Raw genomic sequence first — 23,612 nt, forward strand, 5'->3', positions numbered from 1 at the left:
TAAGACTTTTGCATGCTATACATCTATTCAAATATAACTGTATACATATTAAACATCATAATTCCCAAATAAAGACATGCAGGTTCTTATTTCACTTTTTGTAATCATTTTGTAATTTGTGAGACTAAATCTTCAAATTACTGATCAAACATGCAGAAATATTCTTGACATTGAAGCTTCTTCAAAACAAAAATGAATACAAATGTGAAAAAAGTATTTAAGATGTTAAACAACAATTCACTTCAAATCACTTACTGTATGACTGAACCTCCATAAAGCGCTGAATAGCAACAAAGATGAAAAACTCAATAAAAGCGAGTGTGAAAGAGACAGAATGAGACTCTCATGATGGGTGAATTAGGAAGAGGCACATCTGAACACGTGAAACCTTATAATCTGCTTTTTATGTAGATAAAAGTCTTGATAATAAGACTATTGACATGCAGCTCTATGAACTGAAAGAGTAAGAAATAAACAAACAATTGATATTAAAATAGATCATTTAAAGATCCTCTTTAAATGAAACTAAGTTTACAGGAATAGTGTGCTCCAAAAATAAAAAAAATTGCTGAAACTCACACTCAGGCTGTTGAGTTTGCTTCTTCATCACAGGTTTAGTTCAATTTTTATTACATCACTTGCTCACTCAGTGAATGGGATCTGTCAGAATGACAGCTGATAAAAACATCACAATAATTTCTGGCTAAAATAGTAAACCTCCATCCATAATATTGCTTTTAGTGTTTTTTGCTTGTGTCTCATTGTCATTGAGACATGTTTCTTTCCGCCGGCAATAAATAAGATCGACTGATCATCATATGTAAAGTTTTCAGTTATTATTAACTAATTCATTTCAGATCATTAAATGTGAATTGCTTCAATGTAACTCAGGTAAGTATTATTAAAAAATACAGCTTTGTTAAAAGCTTTAACAGTAGAAGTCGCTGTTGAAACTGAAAAAAGAATTCCACGACATCACAAGGTACTTTAAAAATAAAACTTAACCTCATGTCCAGGCCTGGATATCACAATTTAAAATCAACTCTTTTCCAGTTAGTTTCCATTAAATAAAAAGCTGTTTTATTTAATTTTGTAATGCGCACACAACTTCAGGCGAGCTAAATATGTTATCTCATTCATATTGCAGTGTTGCAAAGTAAGATTGCTTCTAGTGAATTGGTTAATTTAATTGTGTGGTTAGGTATTAGAAAGTTAACACTGCAATTCTAGGCCTTGTGCAGAATGGTTAAGGTAGGATGTACACTAACAGTTTATTGAAATTTGAAAGGAGGCAGAAAAAAAGATGTCTAACTTATATAAATATAAAATACATTTAAATTAAAACTTTTCACAACATGTAAACATGCAGAGATTCAAAAGGTATAAATTGTCAGAGATCACTTACTGAAAGACTGAACATTTATAAGGAGCTGAAATCAATGAAGATGAACAATATTACAGTGAGTGTAAGAAAAGAACAGAAGGAAGGCTTACACAATGAATAAAATGCAGTCCGTTTTATGAGGCTCACGACGAAAGACCACTCTTTCATGAAGAGTTGGAAAATGTTATTTTCATTATTTTCCCCATTAACAAAAATTATATGTGTGTGTGTATGTATGTATATATATATATATATATATATATATATATATATATATATATATATATATATATATATATATATATATATATATATATATATACAGTCACAGAGTGATACAAAGGGTGAATATATACCGCTATATGTTAGTTAATATATATATATTTTTATACTATTTTTGGCTGCTTCACTTGGAGACAAAAAAAACATCACAATAATCTACTAGTAATCCACATGACTGCAGTCCATATATTAACATCTTTTGAAGTGAAAAGTTTCATGTTTATTAGAAACAAATCCAGGTGACCCCCATCACCTTGAATGATATACAACTTGCTTCCATTAACAGCACTTTCATTGTTATATTTTTGGGTGAACTACTCCTTTAAAGGTACACTATGTAACTTTTGATGCTCTAGTGCAGGGATCCTTAAATCTGGACCTCGAGATCCACTTTCCTGCGGAGTTTAGCTCTAACCCTAATTAAACACACTTGAGCATGCTAATCAATGCCAATCAGTGTCTTTGGGATCATTAGAAAATCACAAGCAGGTGTCTTTGATCAGGGATGAAGCTAAACTCTGCAGCGCATTGGACCTCCAGGGTAAGATTTGAGGAAGGGGGCTCTAGTGGTTAATAAACAATACAGCATGCATCTTGTGGAAGAATATTATTACTGGAGCTACTTCACTCGCTCGACCTAAAATACTCCAAATATAAACACTTTTTATAGGTGTACCATAGTGATTCAAGATAAGACAAAAACACATTTTGGAAGAAGGATTCATGATGTACTCAAAAAATTAAATAATAGAAAAAAGATCTGCACACTAATATTCTCCGTTTATTAAAAAAAAAGTGAACAAAAAAGTTGTTATGTATGCTGTACCTTTAACAACAGTGTTTGTCCAACAACCTTCACTGTACTGAAATAACTCACAAATTTAGTGAACTAACTCACCCACTGTTCCATGTGACACTGGGAGGTTTTGAAGGATAGTTTCTATTCAATTCATTCCATCTATTATTAGATAAAAATACATCTCCAAGTAGTTATATATTTATGAATAATTGTAAATATTTATTTCTAACTTTTATAAGAAACGGAGGATGTGAAGAACAATATGAGTCATACCTGAGTACTTCAGCTCAGAATATATATATATACAGTATGTGTGTGTGTTTATCCTATAGTACACAATGAAGTCTTTAATGTCACGAGGACTGTGGCTGAATCTACAAACTCTTCCTCTGCTCTGAGGGTAAATACAGAATGAAACTCAGTGTTTCAGATCCTCATGACTGCAGGAAAAAATCTCATCAGAACTCCAACACATGGCTGGACTGTACCTTGAGAGCAGTTTTATCCTAAATCCTTAAAATGCTATTGGTGTTATTGCAAAACTCGTACTCATTAAAATTACATCTTGATATTAAAAAGGTGCTCATTGGTAGCATTTATTGTGGTCCAGGGGCGATTCTAATATTTTCATTTTAGGGGGGCTCAGCCCCCAATAAGGGTATGATTAAAAAATATTATTTGACTATTAGGGTAGGGTTGTATACTACTAACCTTATTGCAATCCACTATTCCATTGTATTCCCTGTATTTCATATATGGGAGTAGGAGTACTGACTGAGCCATATACAACACTGTAAAAAAAACTAATACAGTTTTTTAGATGTGACCAGTCACTGGAAAATTTTGAATTGGGAATGTAGATTTATTTTTTTTTTTTACAATAAAGACTAACTGATTCAGTATTAGGACATTCATGTTTATCCTTTGATGATACCACTGCTTTTTCTTATGAAATGTACGTGGAAATCGGCAGAATATTAAAACAACATAAGGGTTCAATGACTGCAATGAATCTTGGGAATACAGTGGTATTGTGTGTGTGAGGCTGTCTGTTCTATTCTCACCTGACTGTTGCTCATTTGCAGACCTACACCCGCACAACAAAAAAATGTTGTATATCCATCTACAATGAAATATAAATTATTATATTTTATTATTATTATTATTATTATTATTATTATTATAAATTTTTAGCTTTTTAGCCTTTATAATCAACAATATGGTTGGTTATACATCAAGTCAGCCCCTGAAAATTTATTTCATTTCAAATCATTTAACTAACCAGCTAATATTCATTAAGAATATAGACAAAACATGTATTAATGTAATTGTCTATTGGCAATATGTTTAATCTGTTCTATATTTATTTCAATTTATTAAAAATAACACCATTATCAATTTGCCACTTCTATAACTCAATTACTTAAAAAAAAAAAAAAAATCACAGATCCCTTTACTCTTACTCTGATATATCATGATACACTAATGATTCATTATTACTTAATACAAAATTATATTTAATAATAGAAAACAAAATATCTCCACATGATGTTTCTCTCTCTGTGCCATTTAGTACTTTCAGACAATGATGTGTGTCGTTAATAATTTCTTTTGCATGGCTGCATAATGTAATGCCGAAATACACAATAATATGTTTTCAGTTTTAAAAAGTAAATTAAAATAAATCATGATCGTTTTCTAAAGTATGTTTTCATGGGTGTTAATCGCTTCATTTTTGTTGGAAGAAAAAACAACTGTCACACTGTGATAAAGGCTGAAGGTGAACGCAGCGAAGACGTATTGGTATTGGATGCGAGAACACACACACGCACACACACACACACACACACACACACACCTTGTACTCTCTGATGTTCGCTCTGCTCGGCGCCCCTGTGGATTGAAAAACGCGCTGAATCCGTGCAGACTCAGATCAGGGGAGGAGCCGGAACTTGATGCAGCTTGCCACCGTTTCAAATGAGTTTTTAAAGGGGACTGAAGCGATCACTAATTAATTAATCAAATAATTTTTTAGGGGGGCTGGGCATAAGTTTAGGGGGCCTGAAGCCCCCCTAAAAAGGGCCTAGCGACGCCCCTGTTGTGGTCTCATAACAAGTACTGGATTCTGTAGCCAGAGTTACTGAAATATTAAAAGAAATCATTACAATTGTTGTGTCACGGTTTATTCACTTTTAGGTTCTATTTTTTGGAGAATAACTGCCCCTCACTTTATTCTTGATTTCACAGAAAATTCTAAATTGACAAAATTCAGAGTGATGGATAACTCTGATGTACGACCACTCATCTGCAAGCATATAAAACTTGCTTTAACCATTTAAAGGGCCCATTGGGGGCCTCCGCAAACTTCCAAAAAAGCCAAAAGATGACTAGAATTATTTAAATATAGTAAAAATAAATCTAACTTAATTCATATAATAAAAACACAATAACATGTATAATTTGTAAATTTGGATAGTACTGTTTTTTAAATATTGGTAGTATCTCAAATCAGCACTTCACATCATAGGAAATAACAAGTAATGAAAGGAAACTTATGAGCCAAATTGCACAATATGTCTTTATAACATTAAACAGATGATATAATAAACAGTTACTTCAAGGATATCAAAACCAAATAAATCAGAACACAAATATTTCATTCTTTTCTGATGCTATGGGAATTCTGAATGTAATTGTCATATTTAAGTCTAATGGATTTTCTCACAATAGTTTGTATTTGTTGAGGCCTTTCAAAGCCACAGCACACAACTGTGGTTGAGCAGAGCTGGAGCTGCTAAAACAAGACATATCCTCTGGTCTGCCTGTGTGTGTTCATGTGGCTTTAGAGAGTGAATGTGCCACAGTGCATAGAGTAGTGATAAAACTTCACTGAGATGACTGCCATCATGTCACCTACATCTCTGGGAGTCAGGGTTGCCAGGTTTTCACAACAAAACCCACCCAGTTGCTTCTCAAAACTAGCCCAAATCAATCATGTTTCGAAATGGATCCCCCGGTAAAAAACACATTTTGGTGAGGTAAAATATGGTGGGGTTTCCTAAGAAAAATTCACATTTTAGGAGCTAAATATCAGGTTATTGGGGTCTCTTAAATCCATGGACATGAAAAACAATAGCGGCAGAAGTATTAAAGGGTAAGTTCACCCAAAAATGTTAATGCTGTGATTAATTACTCACCCTTGTGTTGTTCCAAACCCACATTTTCAGAACACAAATTAAGATACTTTTGATTAAATCTAAGAGCTCTCAGACCCTAGATAGACAGCTATGCAACTGAAATGTTCCCAGGTCCAGAAGCGTAATAAGGACATTGGTAAAATATTCCATGTTACAGTGGCTCAACTTAAGCTTTGCGAAGCTACCAGAATACTTTTTGAGCGCATAATTTAAACTTCAAAATTACATAATTTATTAAACAATTCTCCTCTCCGGAGTCTTTTTTATTTAATCCGCTGGAGAAAATGTTTATAGTGTACACACATCAGGGACAGTGGTTTTAAATAAAACAAATAGATATTAAATTAACAAGATGAGAAAAAATGTGTGTGCAGTAAATGTGGTGTTTACGGTCCAGTCTGTGCTCTCAGTAGTTCCTTCAGTCGTGAACCCCTGTCTTTAACAGATGAATCACTCACCCTTCTACATAGTGCACTTCATATGGTATACACTTAAGTTTTTAACTGTTTGTGAGTATTTGCAAAATACTGCAGTATTATATTTTTAGTAAAATATAAATACTTTACTATTATAGTAAAAAAGTATAGTAAAACCAGAAATATACCAGACGAACACACTTGCTATGTAGTCCCTTGAGACTCTGAGGGGCTGTAGTTTCTAGAACAATTTTAAACCTCTGTGAAAGTCTGTTTGTTATGACATTTTTAAGTCCATTCAGATCACTGATTGAGTTTGATGGTTTAGAAAGCTGTGTTTTTGTGGTTGTAATGGTTTTTGCATATAATATTTTGAACATATTTCATAACACGCACTAACTGTAACCCACACCAGCTCAGAAAGCCAGCACTACAATTGCTCATGAGCACAAGTGATCATGGCATAAGGTCTGTCTCAGTGTTAACAATATTTGTATCTGTAGCATAGACTGTGGTTTTAGAACATCTACTGAACTAGAAAAAAGAAGGAGAGAAAAAAACATTGTTAAGGTTGTGTTGTTGTAAGTAAGCTTTAAATAAAAGCTTTTATGACAGTAGTAACTTATGGGGGTTTCTTCATTTCATCTTAATTAATTTAAGTTACAGGGAAACTAAAAAATGTGAATACATTAAAAATAACATTAAAACTTCTTACTATCTATGGTATGCTGTTATATTATTATTATTATTATTATTATTATTATTATTATTATTATTATTATTATTATTTGCTAATTTTCAAATGGCTTATGTATATATTTTTATTGTTATACTCTTGCCCCAGAACAGCCTTTCAATCTTAAAATATTAAGAACTTACTATTCAAGTTGTAGGAAAATAAGTTTTGTTTGTTTGTTTGTTTGTTTGTTTGTTTTTTGTAGAGTAAGTTTTTTTTTTTACAATTTGCAGAGACAATTTTGCCATGTTACAAAGTAATCATCATCAAAAACAATAATTACAAATATCAGATAAACGTACATAATGTTCCCTTTGTGGTTGGTGTGGACTGAATTTGCACAGGGTTAAAAAAAACTATAGATGAAAAACCTTAATTAAAAAAAATTAATAATGCACAGACTTGAATTAATTAACATTTAATTGTGAGATTGTGAAGATAACTAACATTACAGACCTGTTAGGTTGTTAACTACTTAACATTTTCCCATTTTCCTTGATCTTATGAGAAGTGAGAATGGTTAATTAGTTTACATATGAGCTATTTAAGCAAAAATAATTAATCACGGTGATAATGAATGAAGAACTCACTATTTGTACAGAGTCTATTAATATATTAGCTAAACTTTAATTAACTACTAATTAACTACTACTTAATTAACCATAAACTAATAGTTTACAAATTATTTGTAAGCAATTATTATAGCAGTGTTAGCATACCAATACTATCATATTGGTACAGCACCTGTGACAAAAATCTTTAAGACAAAAATGTGTGTACTATCCTAGAGCGGAGAAGAACAGACAGTTAATATGAAATATAATTTTTTATTTTAAAAAATATAAGTTGCCACTTACTTTGAGGCTGAACCTCTAGAAAGAGTGTAAAGATGATGAAGATGAGCAGCAACAGACACGAAAGAGTGATGAACTGACATACAGACACACACCACATCAGACCATACATGAGGAAGTAGGAAGTAATGAAAGAAAACATGAAAAACAAATGCCAAGGTTTGTCTCTATAAAATGAAATATATAAAGCACAAAATATTTTGCTTGTCTGAAGTGTTGATCTCTTTTAAAGCCACAGGACACCATTGTGGTTGTGCAGAGATGGAACTGATTTAAACTATATGTTTTCAGTCATTTATTTAAAAACTTGAAAACCGTTATTTAAAAGTGTTGAGCATTTTTTAATAAAATAAAAATTACAACACCACAATAGAACACTAAAAGGGAAAAATGTAGCCATTAATTTTTGTGAGCCCATAATACTTTTTCAACTATCTGTAAAGCTTTTAATTGATTTTAATTTTAAAGGACCCATTATGGGCTATAACCCATAATTACTCGTCGCATATATGACTGTAAATGCATGATTTGGACATCAGAGTTCGCTGTCATCTGACTTATATCCACAGTAATCAGATACATGTATGGCAGTCATTGGAGACCTGAATTGCTGAAGGTTTTCATAAAAAAATAAAAATAACTTTTTAATGTACACCATTCAAAGGATTGCTGTAAGTCTCTCTTGCTCACTAAGGCTACATTTATTTGATCACAAATACAGTAAAAAAAAAAAAAAAAACAGTAACACTGTGAGTATATTATACCAATTCAAAATAACAGCTTTCTGTATAAATATATTTTATTCCTGTGATGGCAAAGTGGGATTTCCAGCAGCTATTACTTGTAGATGATGTAGATTTTACGTGTAACTTTGAGGAATAAGGGAAAAGTACAAAAGGAACAAGAAGAGAAACATAAAAATTAGGTACTTTATATAATAAACATCAGGTGAAAATATTCACACAAGCCACAGGACAAAATATGACCTTGTGTTTGTCTATACAACTGCCATTCACAATAACATGATAAAACAATTGTTATGTAATTAAAAAGTATGCATATTCATGCTGTGTGCCTTCTGATGTGGTTATTTTGTTCATGTAAATCTACAGAAAATACAAGTAAACTGAAATCAGAGAGAAGTTTATGAAACAGTTTTGAAATTAGTAAGCAGATGTTTAACATTTACAATAAAAGGCATTTGTTATGGAGGATTAAAGGCCGTTAAAAAGTACGATGCATCAATAGGGCTGCATTAAACAGCAGCAGGCAGAGTTGTGTTCTTTCATTGGACCTTCAGCTGACTGTAAACACTACTGCTGTCACTGGAGATGGTCGGTTCGGTTATGACGGTGTAATACAATTGATTCACTTCAACCTGGAGAGAAATTCAATCTTAAAATGAAGATAAATAATGGCATGTGCATGTGAGACCAGCTGATTTACTCACCTCATTTTGCATTGATTCGTCACTGTTTCCTGCATAACATGACAAATCAGATGTCAAATACTGACCATGATAGACTGATAGACTTTAGACTATAAGATATGATATAGATATGGTTTTATCAGTTTAACTTTTTGAGAGAACTGACAAAATTAAGGTAACATAATAATATAAAGGGGATTCTTTTTACTCTTTTACCTGGTGGTTGAGAGGGGGATTGATTGAAGTTGATGGTTGAGTAAAGCACTGTATCTTCCTCTCCAAACTAAATAACAAAGAGTGATCTATTAAACAGTGGGAATTATTAACATGATCCAATTAGCCATTCTAACAAATGTAAACTGATTATACTTACTGAGTCTGAACAGGCCGTTGGTAAAGAAAGTCCTACAATACAGACAGACGTTTCAGCAAACCTTGGCCTTTATGTTTTGAGTAAGAAATGGCTTACATTATGGGCAGAAAAAGTAAAAACGTACCTTGTTTCTGTTTTTTGCCACTGAATTTGATCCAAATCCTACTCAATTTTACAAATAAAATTTGTTCACATTTTCATTTTATTATTTTACATTTTATTTTAAATGAGTTGAGTTTGTTTCTTCGTTGGAAAAGATTTGGTAAATTTTAGCATTCCATCACTGGCTCACCAATGGATCCTCTGCAGTGAATGGGTGCCGTCAGAATGAGTCCAAACAGCTGACAAAAACATCACAGAAATCCACACCACTCCAGTCTATTATTTAACATCTTGTTAAGTCTTCTCTTCGTATTGTGAAGTGAAAGGAAATCCACAATTAAGAGGTTTTTAACTTCAAACCATTGCTTCTGGCAAAAATATATTATATGTCCTCTATCATATTGCTTTTTCTGCAGTGAAAATGTCCTCTGGTCATCTATAATCATGAGAGATATGCACAAATCAAACTCTGTTTACAAGCAAAAACAGTTATAAGAATATATGTGGGTGGGTTTTAATGTGAGAGGACAACAATGGAATAATTTTTTCAAAAGAGGAAGTGTTATAAATTATTTATTTTGTCCAGAACAGATTGTTTAAGGTTAAATCACCTTAGTGACGTATTTGTTCCTTACAAATATGCAGTTTTAACTTCAAAAGATGTTAATTGATGAAGTGGAGTGGTGTGGATTATTGTGATGTTTTTATCAGCTGTCTGATTTGAATTCTGACGGCACCCATTCACTGCAGAGGATCCATTGGCAAGCAAGTGACGTAATGCTAAATTTTCCCAAATCTATTCTGATGAAGTAAAAAAAAAAATAACAATTCCAGTAAACTATTACTTTTATGATTTAATTTATGTAATCAAAATATAGATACTTCCTCACCTCTCTGGCTTTGACTTTCCTGTTTTGAAAGAAACATCAAACTGTCAAGCTGAACATTTATCTTTTCAATTAGAATCTTGAAACTATAAGCCATATGGAAGACAGTAATTTTTTTGTTTAGTTTTTTTACACTTACCTGTACATCTGTTCAAACAGATACCCACGAGTGCAGTCAGTACAATTCCTCCACCAGATGCAACCACAGCAATGAGGAAGAACATTTCTGTGTGAGACAAAGCTGTCAAAAATGAGCAAGAAATGCATTTTTGCTTCAATTTTCAGTGCCCCTGGGTTTCTAATGAATGTGCTGCATCAAATAACTCATCCTCTGAGTAAAGTTACTTACTTGTATTTAAATACTTTCTGATTTCAGGGCCTTTAGTCATCAAGGGGATCGCTGTAAGGAAGAAACTGACCATTAGCATATCTGTATTATATTCAGGATGTTTCTTCATCTTGTTTTGGCTGAACATTTTCACTCTTCACATCTGATTGGATCAACGTGATATGTGAATTTAAAGTTCGATTCATATTTTAAGACCCTATATATAGACATATACATTTTATAATATTTACCTGAAGCACGTTCTGTATTATCAGTAAGTGTAGTCGATTCCAGGGATGCTGAGGATTTGTTAATAAATCGAATGAAAATCAGATCAATCAAATGTTTTGGTTACAGTAATGTTGCAGGAGACGTCCTGAGGACTCACCGTTTCCAGGATCTGTGAAACTATAGCCAACTATGTTTTTGGTACTTAGACTTGACATATCTGTAGAAACAAAACAAACTGAGATGAGATTTCAAGCCAATGATCAAAATCTTCGATGAGCAGAGGAAAATTATGAGAAGAAAATAAAGCTCTTATTGGTTATCAGGTCTGTTATGATTTCAAACTCAGTAGTGGATGTTACAGACAAAACTATTGAACGCACAGAACAAGAGTCAGGGGCTTCATGCACTTATTATTTTTGAAGGGGCACAAGTGAAGGTGGGGGTGGGGCGCCTCATGTTTGTCATGTGACACACAGCAGCCACAACAGCACTGTATAACAGGATTATGTTTTGATGCTAATGTTTTATTTAATTTTTCCTTTTTTGAGAAATTTTCCCAAATGTGTAAAAAATCACTTTTATAAGGTGTTTCAACAAAGTTGTGTGGCCAGTGTGTGAAAAAAACAGCATATGATGGTAAAAATCCACCCACTCATTGTTTTATAATCCCAATAAATCATAAACAATCTCTTCACACTAGCAGTTCCAGATTTCTCACTACTATGACATCATACTCAGGAAAATCCCACCCATTTGTGACACTCTCTTCCCTATTTGCATATGCACAGCCCTGAAAGAGAAGCAGTAGTCCGGCTTACTGTTCTCTTGTTGTAGCTTCACAGAAAAGTCCTATTCTTTTGTGATAGCATATGCCAGACTGCCTCACAAACGAGGGTCAGTTCAGCACTGGAGTTGTGCAAAGATTGCTTCTGACAGAGGGATACCAACACTTTGAGCGCAAATGTCTAGAGTCAAGACTAAGTATCATATTTTGTTTTCCAAAAGAGCTTCTTGGCTCTCTGTAAGGCTAATGTTGCTAAAGCTACCATCGTATCTAATGCTGCTTTCACGTGCTACCAGAATGATCGTAAATAGGAATGTGGTCGTTAAAAATTGCATTTGGAAGCAATATGAGGATTAGTAACAAAGTCACCAACAGTTAAACTGTAACATTGGTATGCCTGCAAGAATGAGCTTTTGAAGCTCCGCACTCTTCTGAAAAGGGAGGTGGGAGCACCACCTCATTTTCATTTAAAGGAGACAAACACAAAAACAGCACATTTTGGCTCATAACCTAAAAATGGCAATTTTAATGAGCAATAAAAATGTATCTGTGGAGTATTTTAAGATTAAACTTCACATACATACTCTGGGGACATCAGAGAAAAATTTCAAATATTGTATCAATGCATTCTGTGGCACCTTATCCAAATATCTTGATTCTCATAATATGATAATGGGCCCTATCTTGCACCCAGCGCAATTGACTTTGTACACCGACGCATGTGTCATTCCTATTTTGCACCTGCGCAAAGCGCGGTTTTCCCTCCACAGAAGCACGTCGCTAAACTAGTGAATGAACTTGTGCTCCCTGGGCGGTTCAGCACAAAAGGAGGCGTGTTCTGGCGCAAACAATCCCTGGTGCTATTTTGCTGTTCCATTAAACAATTGCGCCACTGACCAGAAAAAACCTAGTCTAAAGTCAGTGGCGTTGTTCATTCTGCTATTTTAGGGGCGCATGCTTGACCATAATGTAGTAGCGTGCACAACGCGCATACACTTTGCTCATGTAATCTACACAGATGCAACAGTTATTTTTGCAAATCATAAATTATTACACTAAAAAAATATTAACACATGAGATGACGGAAATCATGACGTTATTTTGGGTGGGTTTCTCCCATCCCCATACAACACAACTTCTCTGTCTTTCACTGCTCTTACAAGAACATCAGTCTCCTCGGCTGTGAACCGCTCCTGGCGTGCGCCTGGTAAATACGCCATAATAATAGCAATCCATAGTGGAGCTTGCGCACCTGCTTTTAAAGGGAATGTTGGATGACGCTCTGATTGGTTTATTTCACGTTACGCCCAAACCACACCTATGAATAATGAAGCTACTTCAGACCAACCCATTTTAGATTTGCGCCGGGCGCAAGAGCCATTTATCCCGCCGGGAAAATAGCAACAGCGCCGAGACCCGCCCACAAAGTTACTTGCGCTTCGCGCTTTGACACTTGCGTTTCAGATCGTTTAAATAGGGCCCAATTACTTACATATGTGTAAGTAAATGCATTTTGCACCTTTATAGATCATTTTTTTATAGATATTCTATAATGGTGATGGGCAAAGTAAAGTTAGTGTAATATATTAACTATGCATAAAACCCTTCTTTTTACTTAAGTAGGCTACCAGATATAGGTGTCATCATGCCATAAAATATTTTTTTATACGACTGACTTTGTATTTAACATAAATAAAATTAAAAACTCCCATTATAATTACTGAAGCTGGTTACACTGTGAAATGAATATATAACTTACATTTGTACATACATCTACACTTTGATGTTTATGATGAGATTTCGCGAAAGAGCAGAATTCAGTCAAGTCAGCGCGCACTGAACATTTCAGGGTTTACTCATCTGAAAGCCTCTGATTGGCCATTGCGTTCATAAGCTCAACAGAATCATGTCAGAGGTTATAATGCGCAGAAGTCTATTTCTTAATTATAATACAGTTGAAATAATACAAGCTTTGTGTACAAAATGAAAAATAATTATGTCGGTTGAGAGTAATACTATAGTTAAGTGATAACAATCAATCAAGTTTTTTAAATTAGAAAATCTGGAAATTCCATTATTCTAACCTTGAAAGGTTGCATTGGGAGTCACTGTAGTTGGGCTGACATCTGTAATTGGTGGCAAAGATGACATGGTGGCCAAACCTTTCAAGAAACAAAAAACATCAGCTTTAAAAATAATAAACCATTTTTCCACTAGTAAACATTTTCATTCTTGATATCAATAAATGACATCATCACTTGCAGAAATTCTTGTTATTAGGAATTACATTTCAAGTAAAAAATATTATTCTTCATTTCAAGAATAAAAATAAAAGTTTTTACTAGTGGAAATGTAATTCCTGATATCAAAAATAGCCATAGTATTAATCCAATTCCTGATATCAAGAATTAGCATTTTAACTGGTGAAAACTGAGTTGTTCATATCCTGTGAATAAATAAGTCAAACCGGCTTGCCATCTAGAGCCCTTAAATTTGTATACTTCATAATAAAAAAATGCAATGTTCAAGGGTGAAGATAAATGGAAATCAGTGTGTTCTTATCATTGTCAAGCATGAGAGATCACTTACCTTGCAATTTAACCTCCAGTAAAAGATGAAAGATTATGAAGATGAGCAGGGCCATTTCACTATGTCTGTAGACACTGTGAACAAACTTTAGAAATTGAGTAGACTACTCTTAAAGTGTCTGAGAAGGAAGTTGGTAATAAAACTTACCTTAAAATGGGCAAAATGTCAGTTCAATTTGACATTTCTGTCAAGAAATCCTGCGCTATATAAAAATATATCTGACCAATTACCATGTGTCTATTTCAAAATAATATCAAAACTGAAAAACTGACCACACGAGTAAGAAAACGAAAAGTAAAAATCAACCTCCAGAAACAGGTAGTTCACATGGTGAATAACCTGAAGAAATGAATACATTAAACAGGGAAGTTTATAGAATCAATTTCACTTGATGTATCACCCTTTGTTAACTGAAACAAGAAGTTCAAAAGTCCTTAAAGCTAGATAATGTAACACACTGTGATTAAATGTAACTTTTTAAACTATACTGTACATAATGTCTGGATGCCAAATTGCTGGGTTAAGAATAATGCATGTGTAGACATTATGTTATGCAGTTCTTAAAACATACAATGTTTGGATTCAAAGGCTTCAGTGGAAGAAAAATAATGGACAAAAAAAAGTATATTTCTAAAAGATTTTTTTGCTGCAAAAAATGAACAAGTGTTATGACCAGACTTAATTTTCCCCAACCCATTCTCACTCCAAAGGCGTCAAAAACCGAAGCATGGTCAAGCGCCCCTAGCGTCACTTTTATGACGCCAAATATGCCTCTCGGCGTCGAATATCGAAGCACTACGACCTTCATTGCTTTCAGTGGGAAACCTTTGGCGTCAGAATTCGACACGAGGACATGAGATGTTTATCGCTGTGAAATCACGTTCAAGAAGTCTCATTCAGCACACATCGCGATACTTGCTATCAGTTCCACAGTTTGGGTGAGTAGTCCTAAATACGCTCTTTTAAATGCCTTTTATAAAATGTATTCTGTCTTCTTTATTAATCAGATTAGTGCCATATGTTTAATCGCTGTATTATATCGGTCAGCCGCGGCTGTCTTTGAGTTTCATTGCGTTTAAATAAATGAACACAGCTGCTAATTAGTCTGATTAAACTCTATCTGTCACGTGACGTGCCATAGACATTCGATCCGTTTTATATTATTATTAATTTCAGGATCAATGATGTAAGTTGTATTTGTAGTAAAATCATGGTAATCACGACACTTACAATAGTAATAAATGAAATGTGAAGTTAAAACACAGTAAACGGGACATTAGTAACTGTAACTGTAGTTTTACTATGGTATATTAATAATCAATACAACAATACAATAATCACCAAACCAGCTATGTTTGAATCACTGCAATGTTAGTGTTTTTATGTGCTTTTATATGACAGATATCACAGTAATCATATGTTCTGTACAATTCTTTTAATACCTTTTAATGTAAATCTAAAAAAAATAAAAAAATAAATCAAATTAAAAATAAATAAATAATAAAACATGTATTTTTCCATCTTGCAGTTCATTCATATCAGTTTATATATATATATATATATATATATATATATATATATATATATATATATTTATATATATATATTATATCTAAATATTTTGCACACAGATCATTATTAACATTCTGTATATAATTCAATTTTATTTTCTCTCCCCTTTTTTATTATTTTTATTTTTATTTTTAGCTGAAAAGACGTAAAGGAAGCCCAGTGGTGTTTCTGGAGAGGGATTCCTTCAGAAATGGAGAAGACAGAAAGCTGCGGAGGCAGATATTTGCAGCAGTAAGTCTGTGATAGTTTGTCCCTTTTATCAAACATTCCTGCTGTTATAATTTGTACAGCATTTGTTGTTTCTTAAACTGTTGCACTGTCCAAATACCCACACTTGCCATCTTTGCACTTGACCACTTGATTACTTATTTGACGTCTTTCCTGTATTTGGCCTAGTGTTCAAGTGAGCATGATAACCACAAGTGTGTGTCGAACTTTTCATGACCTGATGACTGTGTTTCCCAATCCTGATCCTGGAGAACCCCAGCACTGCACGGTTTTGGTGTCTCTCTTATCTGCCTTGGAGTCTTCACTGATGAGCTGATGAGTTGAATCAGGTGTGTTTGATCAGGGAGACATCTCAAATGTGCAGTGTTGGGCTTCTCCAGGACCAGGATTGGGAGCCACTGCCTTATGGGACACTTATGTGTTTACAGAGATTTTTAATATCTAATTATCAATATTTCACATACTGTACATTGGACAGCTTTCCATGACCTCTTGTGAGATCTCGGCAAAAAGTCTGACGATTTATTCCTAAACATGATGCATGATGGGATACACTAAGCATTGTATAGCGCTCCGGAGCAGTATTGGAGAGGTTTAGTGTGTGTTAAGGACGCTGTGCTTTGGCATTATTAAGACCGGGGACAGTCTCGTTCACACACTGTCACGTACACACACTCTCAAGTGGCCAAGACTGCAAGTGTGGGTATCTGGACAGGGTCAAAGTCTTAAAAATGATCCCTAAACACATCACAGTCTTAATAATCCAGTTTAACACTTTTATGATATTGTACAAGCCCCAGGACTGTCTCATCTGACACTATCAAAAGAATTCATATGACTATAGCTTGCTATTAATTACTTGCTTTCAATAATGGATGCATTTAACATTTAATTATACAGCATCTTTACAGAGGTGTAATGTACAAGTTGCACGTAATTAATAATATTTCCTTCTTTCTGTCTTACAGGACTTTTTGCAGATAATGCTGTTCTTATTTTTCAGGTCTAAAATATCGAGCTCAACAGCTATTTTAAGAGCCAACCTCACAAACCTTCCTAAAAACTAAGAGCTATTACTGAGTCTCAGCGAATCTTGCCATGATCAGCTCTTCCCAGGTACATTTGTTTAGAATATTTTTTATTCAACATTTACTCATCAAATGCTCTGGTCTGAATCTTACTTTAAATTAACTTAATTATGTTTAATGAGCAATATTATTTGCACACAGAGTAAGTAGAGATTATCTTGTTTCACAGAAGAGAAGGAAGACCAAGGAAATGATTTGCTCAGGATGAGGAATGAAGATGGCCATCTTGTGCTCAAACAAACAGAAGTCCTCTGGTATGTGTGTGTTGAAGCAATGCTGTGTTATACAACATTTTATGATGATCTCTCACAGAACTGGTCATGTCAGCCTTGATTTCTTTTTATACTATTACAATTACAGCATGTTAGCAAAGTGTGACTGGACATTTTTAATATTATGTTTCTAAAAACACACCACCTGTTTTAAAAGTAGACAAGTATCATGAAATTGGTTTAGTTGATATAAACACCAATTGACATTATTTCATTGTTTTCTAAATGTTATGTTATAAATTGTGAATTGATAGTGGATTGGTTTGAAGCCAGGCCTTACACTGCACAGACTAAAACACGTTTGTGAGAGAAGTCAGGAACTTTAGAGAAAGATTCTAGAGGAAGAAAACACATTTACTGCAACAATAGATGAATTCTAGAGTCTCTGAGAACTACACATGCTAATGGAGTCTCATGAGCAAGTCCTTTGCCTTAATTCTTGCAGAATGAAATTGTTTATTGCAGTATTTTAATTTGTACAGATGATCTCATCAGCAAAATGAGGGGTTTTGACCAAGTGATGCTCTTGAAAGGAGTGAAAGGATGTGGTAAATTGTCTTCAGAGAAAAAGCTTCTCAAAAGGTCTCAAAACAGCTTGAAGAATGGTAAGTGTACAGCACTACAAGGGTCATAGTTGCTCACACTGCTAAAATCACACAGAACATAAGATGAGCTCTATGTCCATTAAACAACTTCATCTGGATTGTTTGTTTCACTTTGACCAGGTCTGGCATCTTAGGACTGAGAGATCCTCTGGCTGAGAAACAAAACTGCTTTCCAGACACGAGAGAAGAAGATCATAATGGGCAGATGAAACCAGTTTAGATGTGATGATGGGAATCATTATTTTCTGGAACAGTATCTCATGTCTTATATGTATCACATGATCTGTATCACAGTTGACTGAATGGGACTGTGTGACTTTTAAAGACATTTCATCACTCATCTGTGAGAACTGATTTATATATGAGGTTAAGAGGTTTTGATGATAATTATTTTCATTGAATCTTATTTGTCTTGATGCTACTTTATCAACTTTATAGTCTATGCTCCAATAAAATGAAAATGGTGAATATTGTGTTCTGAAGATTCTTGGTAAATACATCATTTTACTGGGTAGGCTGATATGTGTTTATTTTAGACTTGGAAAAACTACATTGGAATTATTTTTTTTTAAGACATAAACATTTTTGATCGGATTAATAACATCTGGGACATCAGTACACCAGAAAGTAATTTTTTTATATATTAGTAGCAAATATGCAAATTTTTTGTGAAATAAAGGGAGTTACAAGATTAATTATTTTGCATTACAAGATGGTGCCATGGGCTTTATTGTTACAAACACTTGAGGGATAACTGAGAATGTAGCAGGAATGATCAATGTGGATCTTGTACTGCATTAAAACCAAGAGCATGCACATTACTGATGTCCAGCACCTGAGGAGCAAGATACTGGGGTGAGGAGGACATTTTTACACTGATTTTTGCTAATTAGTTATATATATATATATATATATATATATAAATTAATATTCTTAGCACTGCATGAATTTGTCCTTGTGTTATCGTGAAGTATCACAATGTGTATACATTGTCCTTGATTACTGCTTTACAGTGGGGAATAGATAAAGGCAAGTTGTTGCAGGTTCATCCATTATATTTCTTGCCATTTACTTCAAAAATCAAAGAAATAATCTATTATTTTCATTATTAAATCATTTCTTTCTAATTTTTCCATGTTTCATCAGATGGCCTCACAATGTCCTGTCAAAAGGTATAATAGCAATGATGTAAGAATTAGAAAACAGAGGACTGTGAAAACTGTCAGATATAAATGTGACTCAGCTCAGTTTGTTGTCCATGATGAGGAGAATACATATATGTAGGTTTTACTGCCCTTCTACCCCCAGGGGCCCAGTAGCACCCCCCGGAAGAGCCCAAAATGGTATATTTCAAATGGCTGTAAATCAGAGTCCAATTAACGAATCAAAGAGAAAATGGGCAGGATTATTACTTATGCTATGCTGATAAAATAATGTTGAGCTCAGTTTTCAGAAATAAATGGAAAGCTGGCATAAAGGCATTTTAAATATTGCTCACTGTAAAATACCACATTTTAGCCTGCCTCTCAAATATATCATAGAGGTTTGCACAATGAACATATTTAGATATCCAGTTTTCCTTAAAATAAATAATTTATTTCGTTTCGTTAATAAAAAGTTTTAAACTACATTACCCACAAGCCTCCGTCGTTCTATCTATGGAAAGGCAACACTAGGGGGCTGTTTTTTGTAGTTCATTGAAGTTATGCTTAGGGTTAGGATTATGATCTCGCTAAAGATGTCATTTTTCTCAAGATAGCAGCACTTCATTGTTGACTTAATATATTACTAATGTGATGATAGCAGCAAAACATACTTTTTAACATGATGCGCTGTTTAATATGGGTTAAAAGATAGTCCAACCACAGACTGTCCTGAAAATTCATAGCCAATGACATCAAAGCTGAGCAGTAGCGTCACACTTCCTTATCCATTTATGACCGATGTCTTTCGTTTTTCGGCTGAAGGGATAGATTCGGTTAACAATAGATTAAGCTTGCTACTTATTAGGTTCTGTTTTATTAACGTCTTCACCTTCCTCCGTTGTTCAGCTTGACAAAAATTGGGCAATATTGATGTGCACATGCCCAGCAGTCGCAGTTGTATCCAACAGATAGATTCCTCTCATTAATTATATAAGACACATTTTTAAGATTTTTTTTTTTTTTTTGACCAAAGACAAATATATTTACTAATCAAATGATGTGCTTCTAAAATTTACATTGTATATTACATTGTGTTTTAAAGTTAAAATTGTTCACATTTGTGTTTCTGTGACTTACCACTCTCTACCATTTGAACTCTAGGAATAAAAACAGAAATTATAAATGAATGAATGAACAAATAAATACATAAAGCATAATAAACATGCATATTTTTGTAAGGATCTTCCATTATTTATTGATATGTCAAACTCATTTAAAGACAACATGCCCAAATTACTACACTGCATCCTCTGTCACCAAGCTCGTTTTTGCCACCATAAAGAATAAAAAGGCAGTTATGTTTTAAACTATTTTCAGTATGCAAATGAAAATGCTTTTATTAAAAAACAAAACAGTAAATACAGTATGTCTTTCAGAGAACACTGGAAAAAGATCAATTTTCTTAAAAATTAAATTGACCAAAATGTTATACAACACAATGTAAATGTTTCAAACTCACAAAAAAACACCATGAAGACATGCATGTCAAGTGTGCAATATATTTTTAATATGGAGCGCTATTTTTAACTATTGTTTTCATCACTGGTTCTGTAATGTATTCATTATGAGCTCATAATTAAAACAAAGTTACATCTTCTGCAAAAATCAAACCACTGCAAAGTCTAATCACTGATCCAGGGACCATATCTGTATGTGTGGGTGATAAAGAGTTAACGAGGTGAGTCCTTGTGAAGGATGGAGAACTACAGCGTTATCCTCAAACAATCCTGTAAGACAGAAAGGAAGGAAATATTAAATTACACTGTGTTTTGTTTAGACCATAAAAGCAGCCTCTGTAAAGATGCTGTATAATTAAATGTTAAATGCATCCATTATTGAAAGCAAGTAATTAATAGCAAGCTAAAGTCATATGAATTCTTTTGATAGTGTCAGATGAGACAGTCCTGGGGCTTGTACAATATCATAAAAGTGTTAAACTGGATTATTAAGACTGTGATGTGTTTAGGGATCATTTTTAAGACTTTGACCCTGTCCAGATACCCACACTTGCAGTCTTGGCCACTTGAGAGTGTGTGTACGTGACAGTGTGTGAACGAGACTGTCCCCGGTCTTAATAATGCCAAAGCACAGCGTCCTTAACACACACTAAACCTCTCCAATACTGCTCCGGAGCGCTATACAATGCTTAGTGTATCCCATCATGCATCATGTTTAGGAATAAATCGTCAGACTTTTTGCCGAGATCTCACAAGAGGTCATGGAAAGCTGTCCAATGTACAGTATGTGAAATATTGATAATTAGATATTAAAAATCTCTGTAAACACATAAGTGTCCCATAAGGCAGTGGCTCCCAATCCTGGTCCTGGAGAAGCCCAACACTGCACATTTGAGATGTCTCCCTGATCAAACACACCTGATTCAACTCATCAGCTCATCAGTGAAGACTCCAAGGCAGATAAGAGAGACACCAAAACCGTGCAGTGCTGGGGTTCTCCAGGATCAGGATTGGGAAACACAGTCATCAGGTCATGAAAAGTTCGACACACACTTGTGGTTATCATGCTCACTTGAACACTAGGCCAAATACAGGAAAGACGTCAAATAAGTAATCAAGTGGTCAAGTGCAAAGATGGCAAGTGTGGGTATTTGGACAGTGCAACAGTTTAAGAAACAACAAATGCTGTACAAATTATAACAGCAGGAATGTTTGATAAAAGGGACAAACTATCACAGACTTACTGCTGCAAATATCTGCCTCCGCAGCTTTCTGTCTTCTCCATTTCTGAAGGAATCCCTCTCCAGAAACACCACTGGGCTTCCTTTACGTCTTTTCAGCTAAAAATAAAAATAAAAATAATAAAAAAGGGGAGAGAAAATAAAATTGAATTATATACAGAATGTTAATAATGATCTGTGAGCAAAATATTTAGATCTAATAAATATATATAAATATATATATATAAATATAAACTGATATGAATGAACTGCAAGATGGAAAAATACATGTTTTATTATTTATTTTTAATTTGATTTTTTTATTTTGGATTTACATTAAAAGGTATTAAAAGCATGGTACAGAACATATGATTACTGTGATATCTGTCATATAAAAGCACATAAAAACACTAACATTACAGTCATACAAACATAGCTGGTTTGGTGATTATTGTATTGTTGTATTGATTATTAATATACCATAGTAAAACTACAGTTACAGTTACTAATGTCCCGTTTACTGCGTTTTAACTTCACATTTCATTTATTACTATTGTAAGTGTCGTGATTACCATGATTTTACTACAAATACAACTTACATCATTGATCCTGAAATTAATAATAATATAAAACGGATCGAATGTCTATGGCACGTCACGTGACAGATAGAGTTTAATCAGACTAATTAGCAGCTGTGTTCATTTATTTAAACGCAATGAAACTCAAAGACAGCCGCGGATGACCGATATAATACAGCGATTAGACATATGGCACTAATCTGATTAATAAAGAAGACAGAATACATTTTATAAAAGGCATTAAAAGAGCGTATATACGACTACTCACCCAAACTGTGGAACTGATAGCAAGTATCGCGATGTGTGCTGAATGAGACTTCCTGAACGTGATTTCACAGCGATAAACATCTCATGTCCTCGTGTCGAATTCTGACGCCAAAGGTTTCCCACTGAAAGCAATGAAGGTCGTAGTGCTTCGATATTCGACGCCGAGAGGCATATTTGGCGTCATAAAAGTGACGCTAGGGGCGCTTGACCATGCTTCGGTTTTTGACGCCTTTGGAGTGAGAATGGGTTGTTTTCCCAGACTCTCCAATTCTAAAACATATAAAAGCCATGCACAGAAAAGTAAACAAAAAAAAAAAAAAAAAGTCTCATCTGATGTCAGCAAAAAATGCATCCGTCCTTTTTTGAGAAAACAAAAACAAAACAATAATAAATCATCAATAAACCCCAGTAAATATTGGCCAACATCATTGTTAGGCAGATGGAAAATGTACATTTTTAGCCCTTATAGAATTCTATCTGTTTTAGGTGATATTTACACGTCCTCTCATTAATTATATTGACACATTGAAGACCAAACAATCTAGGCATGTTGTGTGTGAGCGGGTCACCGATGACGTTTACAACAGCTTGTGTCAGAGAGATACCACAGGAACAATGCAGTACTGTTCATTTAAAGCGTTTATGGATGGTCGTAATGGGGTCATTGTAACAACAATCCACACCCATCTCTGTGGCCTCCAACGCCTGAAAAGGATCTACTGCCTGGGT

General features: G+C 34.1%; 1 protein-coding gene across 2 annotated transcripts; it reads right to left on the reverse strand.

Moving 5' to 3' along the window:
• Positions 1–7,678: 7,678 nt before the first annotated feature.
• On the reverse strand, positions 7,679–15,041 carry LOC128022782 (uncharacterized). 2 transcript variants are annotated; one of them, XM_052610574.1, is made up of 13 exons: positions 14,539–15,041; positions 14,392–14,465; positions 13,887–13,964; positions 11,176–11,235; positions 11,039–11,086; positions 10,809–10,859; positions 10,599–10,685; positions 10,463–10,481; positions 9,595–9,632; positions 9,471–9,502; positions 9,314–9,380; positions 9,119–9,147; positions 7,679–9,046 (listed from the first exon to the last, which is right to left on the reverse strand). In XM_052610574.1, the coding sequence occupies exons 2-13, from the start codon at positions 14,444–14,446 to the stop codon at positions 8,954–8,956; spliced, it is 657 nt and encodes a 218-aa protein (XP_052466534.1). In that variant the 5' UTR covers positions 14,447–14,465; positions 14,539–15,041; the 3' UTR covers positions 7,679–8,953. The 2 variants fall into 2 exon arrangements, with proteins under 2 accessions (XP_052466534.1, XP_052466533.1); XM_052610573.1 differs by having other exon boundaries at positions 10,599–10,700.
• Positions 15,042–23,612: the final 8,571 nt, after the last annotated feature.

Source organism: Carassius gibelio, chromosome A11 (assembly GCF_023724105.1).
Source record: "Carassius gibelio isolate Cgi1373 ecotype wild population from Czech Republic chromosome A11, carGib1.2-hapl.c, whole genome shotgun sequence".
Classification (NCBI taxonomy): domain Eukaryota; kingdom Metazoa; phylum Chordata; class Actinopteri; order Cypriniformes; family Cyprinidae; genus Carassius; species Carassius gibelio.